The 6,369-nt window shown below is 33.3% G+C and overlaps 1 protein-coding gene across 2 annotated transcripts in view; it reads left to right on the top strand.

Annotated features, from left to right (window-relative positions):
- Nucleotides 1–6,369, top strand: part of LOC116852234 (facilitated trehalose transporter Tret1-like) — an 8,561-nt gene extending 2,192 nt beyond the window's left edge. Inside the window, exons 1-5 of one of the 2 annotated variants that reach the window (XM_032832362.1) lie at nucleotides 138–551; nucleotides 632–747; nucleotides 1,338–1,603; nucleotides 3,205–3,629; nucleotides 4,979–6,369. In XM_032832362.1, coding sequence (XP_032688253.1) covers nucleotides 717–747; nucleotides 1,338–1,603; nucleotides 3,205–3,629; nucleotides 4,979–5,615 — 1,359 coding nt within the window. In that variant the 5' untranslated portion in view covers nucleotides 138–551; nucleotides 632–716 and the 3' untranslated portion in view covers nucleotides 5,616–6,369. Of the gene's footprint in view, nucleotides 1–137; nucleotides 552–631; nucleotides 748–1,337; nucleotides 1,604–3,204; nucleotides 3,630–4,978 lie in introns of those variants that run through there. The other variant, XM_032832361.1, reaches the window with a different exon arrangement.

Here is a 6,369-nt window from a genome sequence, read left to right as displayed (position 1 = left end):
TCTCGAGATGTGCTATAAGAATATGCAATGAAAAATGGGGTGTTCCATTTAAAAAAATTAATGTGACCTTGACCTGACCTTCGCTACGCAACCCAAGGTCAAACTGATGTGATCAGTAAATACATCTTTTTAAACGCCACAACTTTTGTCTGAAACATTTTTTTATAAAACTTATATTTTTCTTGATATTCGGGCGTCCCGGTACTTTCCGAACACCCTGTATATATTAAATACACGCATTCTTTCCATCAGCTCTAAAAAAAATCCGGAATCAATCGAAATACGTAGCATCTTTATCACGATTGTCAATGCAAATCTTCAGATTCTCACTATCGTACTTCAAACTGCTTCAATGTCAATTCAATAACAAACTGCATGAACTGATATACATCCTGATGCAAAGATCACTGATAACGATGATATAAGAGATTTTAATCGACAATATGAAAGTTCTTATAATGCGTATTGCGAGATATTTTACGTATTAGTTGTTATTAATGTTAACAATAATGATTTATATTGAGTTCTTTGCTTCACCTGTGATAACACTGGTAATTTGTATGCTCTTTCAGATAAAGTAGCTTTGCTCTATCCTTTTTTCTTCAGTGTGTCAAGATTATCTAAATTACAGCTAGGTGGTGGCTTATCAAAGAGTTTTTATTATATGAACGCACAAGGTTCAGTTATATCTTACGCGTGCAAACGGCTCCATCGAAATGAACAAGATACTTCTCGTGGCTGTAATAGGTGTGTATGCATCGGAGAATAACTAAAAAACAGAACAAAAGTGAGATGTCTTATCAGTAATCGTGGTGAAATAAATTTAATAGAAATTAATACAAGATATGTTCATTTGGAAGTGTTTTTTACTTCTGTAAAGATCTCGCACTTCCTCGTACTGTCTCACTAGGTTCAATCTTTCGGAAAATATACCAATCGGGAATATACTAATTTTTGTTGTAAACATTGCTTTTTTCTATCTGTTAGGATAATGTCAATTTATTAATACTCTTCAAAATATACTATTTTATCAACTATATTAATATGTTTGTTGCCAGTGTCATATATGTGTGACTTACCGATCGATCTCTCACTTCACGTTCATCTTTATTTAAAATTTGCAATTTTACTTAATATATTCGCTACCAACGTCACATATGTATGACAACATTTCTTTTTGTATATCCGCGTATAAACAAGTAAGTCTACACCATTACATGAAAACAAACGTGATGTAGAAAGAATTGTGGAAAGAATTTTCCCAAATAAATCGTGATAACGAACGTGTTAATGCTGTCAGTCATTAGTAATCTTCGGAGTGTGTACTTTTCTACCAGGCAATATAGGGGCGATGTCTGTCGGTCAATTTTTCGGCTGGGCATCGCCGGCTCTGCCAAAATTGAGCGGCGATGGAGATGAGCTTCCGCATCTGAGCACGGAGCAAGCCTCCTGGGTGGCATCCTTACTTATTGTCGGTTCGACCGGCGGTGCCATCGTCTCTAAGTTCATCGTGAACTTAATTGGCAGAAAAAACAGCATGATAGTTACAACTGTGCCCGGGATAATTGGTTGCCTAATGATAAGCTTCGCGACGTCGCCATGGGTAATTACGCGGCATTTATATTCGGACACTTCGTACAAAATGCTACATCGCTTGTATGTTTCAAAGTATTCTTGAATTAATGATTAAAATACATGAGATTTCGATTTGGTCGTTAACCTCTTCGTCGAGCGAAGTTTCTTATCTTGATTGAGCGGGCAAATGGGAAAACATATGTCATATCTTTGGAAAATGTATCTTTATTTTTGATTAATGAATTTTATGATGAATGTGCTTTTGTATAACATCATTTATTTTGTATCAGTATAAGCATAACATTTTAATTTGAAGTACGAAATAATTTTTTGGGAAGGGAGATAAAGAGGAAAGAAAGTACATTCAAAGTACAAGAAATGTCTTCGAACGTTGTGAATTTTAATTAGCGATGCAGTTTCATAATAATGTGTAAGTCTTAATTTATTTTATCAGATTTGCATCACTTATCAATGTATGCTATATATATATATATATATATATATGTGTGTGTAGCATACATTGATAAGTAATGCAAATCCGATAAAATAAATTAAATCATATATATATATATATATATATATATATATATATATATATATAAAACAATGCTGCTGATTAAAATACTCAAAGAAGCAGATATACTTTATTTTCGCAAAAATAAATTTAAATACTGATAACTACACTGATAACTATTCTGCACCTCGTTATTTTATCGAAACGAATATAAGTCTGCGAAGTGCGAGTTTGTAAATATTGACGTAGCATTCGTTTGCTTAAGTTTTGTTCACATCTGTCCATAAATAATTTCGCTCTATATCAATATGTAATTTGAAGACAAATTTTTTTAAGGATGCTCATAACAATATTTTTTATTTGGTTGTAACTTTTTCTCTTATATGGGTGGATAAAGCGATATTATTTATGGACAAATTGAATAAATTATGTACCAAAAAATAAATGTTTTGTCGGTTTTGTAAAAATTTGTACTATGAGATATTACTTCACAGATCTAAAATCTTTGACTATGTAATCATAGATTGCTAATCGTTTATCGTCTCCTATCTAAAATGTTTGCCAACATCTGTAGCGCCGTCAATCTCTAAACAATGGCTATTATCTAAACTATCAACGTACTTGTATGTCTGCTTTACTTGAAGGTTGTTTTATGAACAAAACAGCAAGTAGGTAAAACAGGAATAAAAGTACGATAATAGTTGAAATAATGATCGTTGTTTGATTTTGCGCTACAAATGTTGATAAAGATCTAAAATCGCCGTTAGCAGTTGATATATAGTTGATTATATAGTTAAAAAGTGTTAGTTTAAAGTGAATACAGATTGCGAAAAATCTTTTTTGTGATTGCGACGACGTTCATTAAATACACTTCCTGGAAATCAGTTTTGGTTTAAAAGAAGCGTAAAGAGATGCTAATTATTTTCCAATTATCCAGATTGATTTTCTTATTTTTGAGAATTCATTCGAATAAACATTTTTCTATAATTACCCCGATTTGACGTAATATCCATGAGAAGAGATAACGTTTATTTTCGCGTAAGGCAAATGGATTCGACCTGATGAGAGTTAATTCGACGTTTAAATTTTTCATCCTTCGTTTTTCTGCTCTTTAGGAATTGTACATAGCGAGGTTCATGTGCGGGCTATCTTTGGGCGGCACCTATGTGGCGTCGCCGATATACCTGGGCGAGATCTCGCCGGCGAATATCCGCGGTATTCTGGGATCGTTCTTCACGGTCTCGGTGAAATTCGGCTCTCTGGTCGCGTATTCAATAGGCCCGTTTCTTTCTGTGAAGAATTTCTCGCTCGTGTGCATAGCGATGCCTCTTGTATTTATGGTTACTTTTATCTGGTTGCCGGAGTCTCCATACTATCTGATGCGCTGCGGCAACAGGAAGAAGGCCGTAAAAGCTCTTGTCGAATTGAGAGGCAGAGAAAATGTCAGCGAAGAGGCGGACACTATCGAGCAAGCCGTGAAAATCGATCTGTTGAACGACACTGGGTTCAGAGAGATCTTATTCGTCCCGGGTAATCGTAGGTAAGACGTCAAATTTAATCTTTCATCGTTAACGATCATTCATGAATTAATATAAAATTTCGGGTTGAATTTTTTCATCGTATCGTTAATAACACATATCTTTTTCTTTAAAGAAATATTTTATATTAATATAAGTTGAATATGTTAGTACCTTCACTAAATAATTTTTTATTTCTTAAATATTTTTTCTTTCAGTGTATACATATATAGTCTCAAGAGATTCCTTTACAAGAAAAATATTGTAACATTTAAAAGAAGAACTTTCCCAAGTAGCAAACTCACGTCAAAATAACGTCAAAAACTAGTCATAACTGGTCGAATGATGTCAAGTGACTAAATAACGACATCTTTAAGACGTCTTTTTTGTGACGTCTTAATGATGTTTCTGTACAACGTCTTAATAACGTATTATTGATGTTTAGAGACGTCATAAATCGTCATTAAGTCGTCTAAAATGTTGTCATCGGTCTGTGACATTAGACCGTCATTTTGACGGCACTTTCACGACATTTTTGGTTATTTCTTGGTCATTTTTGGTCACGAATTGATCAGATTTGGACGTCATTTTGACGTGAGTCTGCTACCTGGGTTAATTGCAAGGTGCTATTTTCTATATAATCCTATATTTTAAGCAAAAATTCTTGCTGATTTTTCTCTTTTCCTGTTGAAATGAATTATTAATTGGCAATTCATTTACTGTTTTCCTTTTGAGGAGTATATTTGAAGCAGAATGTCCTTTTACTAAGAGAAAAAATAAGAAAATATCTAAGAAATATCTAAAAAAAATATCTAAAAGTATCTAAAGAAATATTTAAAATAACTAAGAATATCTAATCTATAATTTAAAAATATATAAAAAAATATATCTAAAAAGTATCTAAGAAATAATAAATACTTATTTAATAGTAATAACATATTTATACTTATACTAATATAAATATTTTTCACATAAAATAATAAATTATTATATAATACATATAATTTCTTTTTTATTTTAAGAGAATCTTAGCTTTTCGTGAAAACAATTGTTTATTTCATTCAAATAAAATAATTTATATTTATATTTAATTAAATATATTATATTAGTATCAAATAAAGCCAAATAAATATTTATTATTTTTTATATATTTTTTCTCTCAGTGTAAAAAATAATTGCTATTGAGAAGATTTGATAGATTTAGTAGATAAAAGATTTGTAAAGACAAAATTCCTCTAACTTTAAAGAGTATTATGTTTAGAATATTTTCTTTTTAGTTTTAGAAGAATCCTCTAGAAAAGACTATATGTAAGAGGATATTCTCTAAGAATAAAATTATATTTTTATTTAATTAGCAAATTTCATATTGCAGGGCCTTGATAACCGAGCTAGGTTTGATTATATTGCAACAATTAAGTGGCAGCCAGGCCTTCATACATTACGCCGAAGCGATCTTTGATAAGGCGCAAACCAACTTGCAGGGGAAGTACTTAACCATCATACTGGGTTGCGTGCAAACGGTGTTTTCGGGTGTGTGCATGCTCTTGACCGATTACTGTGGCAGACGAATGCTATTGATGATCTCCTCGATCGGGACAGGCTGTTCGACCGCGATGGCAGGAACGTATTTTTATCTCCAGCAAGATCACATGAACACCAACGGATTGGAGTGGTTGCCTGCCACCGGCACAATCTTGTACATGGCTCTCTACTCCATAGGTTTGGGCACACTGCCGTTTACTATGCTTGGCGAGCTCTTCCCCACGAACGTCAAGGTCCTTGGCGGCATGATAGTCATGGTCATTTGTAACGTATGTTCTTTCATCATCGTGAAGTGGTACCCGATCGTGGCTGAGAATATCGGGACACATGTGACTTTTTGGTTCTTCACCGTGTGCAGTTTTCTCGCTGTCGTCTTCACGTACACTTACGTGCCTGAAACTAAAGGCAAAACTCTAGAGTGGATACAGAAAGAGCTGAATATCTCGAAGAAACAGGACGACAGTTGAACGAGGCTAGATTCATTTTCGGTGAAGAGTATTTACGATAATAATTCGTACGCGATCGTGAAAAATCGTTAGGTCTATATAACAATCGTTAATCTCTCGCGAAATAATATAAATAATAGTTAATAAGTATTAAAAGAGTAACAATAAAACTAAATACTATATTTATGAAACTAATAACAAAACTAAACTAAATAATAAAACTAAAAAAAAAATAACGATATACATGTACTAAAGTGAGTCGAGAATTAATTGTTAATAAGTATTAAAAAAGTAACAATAAAGTTAAATATATTATATTTATGAAACTAATAACAAAACTAAACTAAATAAAACTAAAAAAGAAAAATAAGTAATAACGATATACGTGTAAAGTAAATCGAGAATTAATTGTTAATGATGTTGGCGCGAATATGCCGACGTGGGCGGCGATTGAGTTATAATTTGGCACCGATGTGCTTGACTTAGGTCGCGCTTCGATAGCGTTCTCTCTTACCTTTAGGAGTTCCTTCCATTCCGACGGAAACTTCTCCGTTTAATGTCTCGGTTTATCGGTCTTCGAGTAACTTCGGGCAGCTGACGCGAATTGTCCTCGCGACCATTGGTAGGTCACGATTATCGCAGAGATTCGTTCGCGGACGAAGGCCACAATCGGAGGAAGTTTCTCTCGATTTAGCGCAGATAATCGTTAATATGTTACGATAAAGATAAATGAATAGGATTCCGAGAAGGATAAATAAATCAAGGACGTTTGTAA

The sequence above is a fragment of the Odontomachus brunneus genome, unplaced genomic scaffold (genome assembly GCF_010583005.1).
Source record: "Odontomachus brunneus isolate Ranch 3 - 2012 unplaced genomic scaffold, Obru_v1 Obru_scaffold_208, whole genome shotgun sequence".
Taxonomy (NCBI): Eukaryota; Metazoa; Arthropoda; class Insecta; order Hymenoptera; family Formicidae; genus Odontomachus; species Odontomachus brunneus.
The sequence above is the reverse complement of the archived record's forward strand: the minus strand, read 5'-3'. Positions and strand labels throughout refer to the sequence as shown.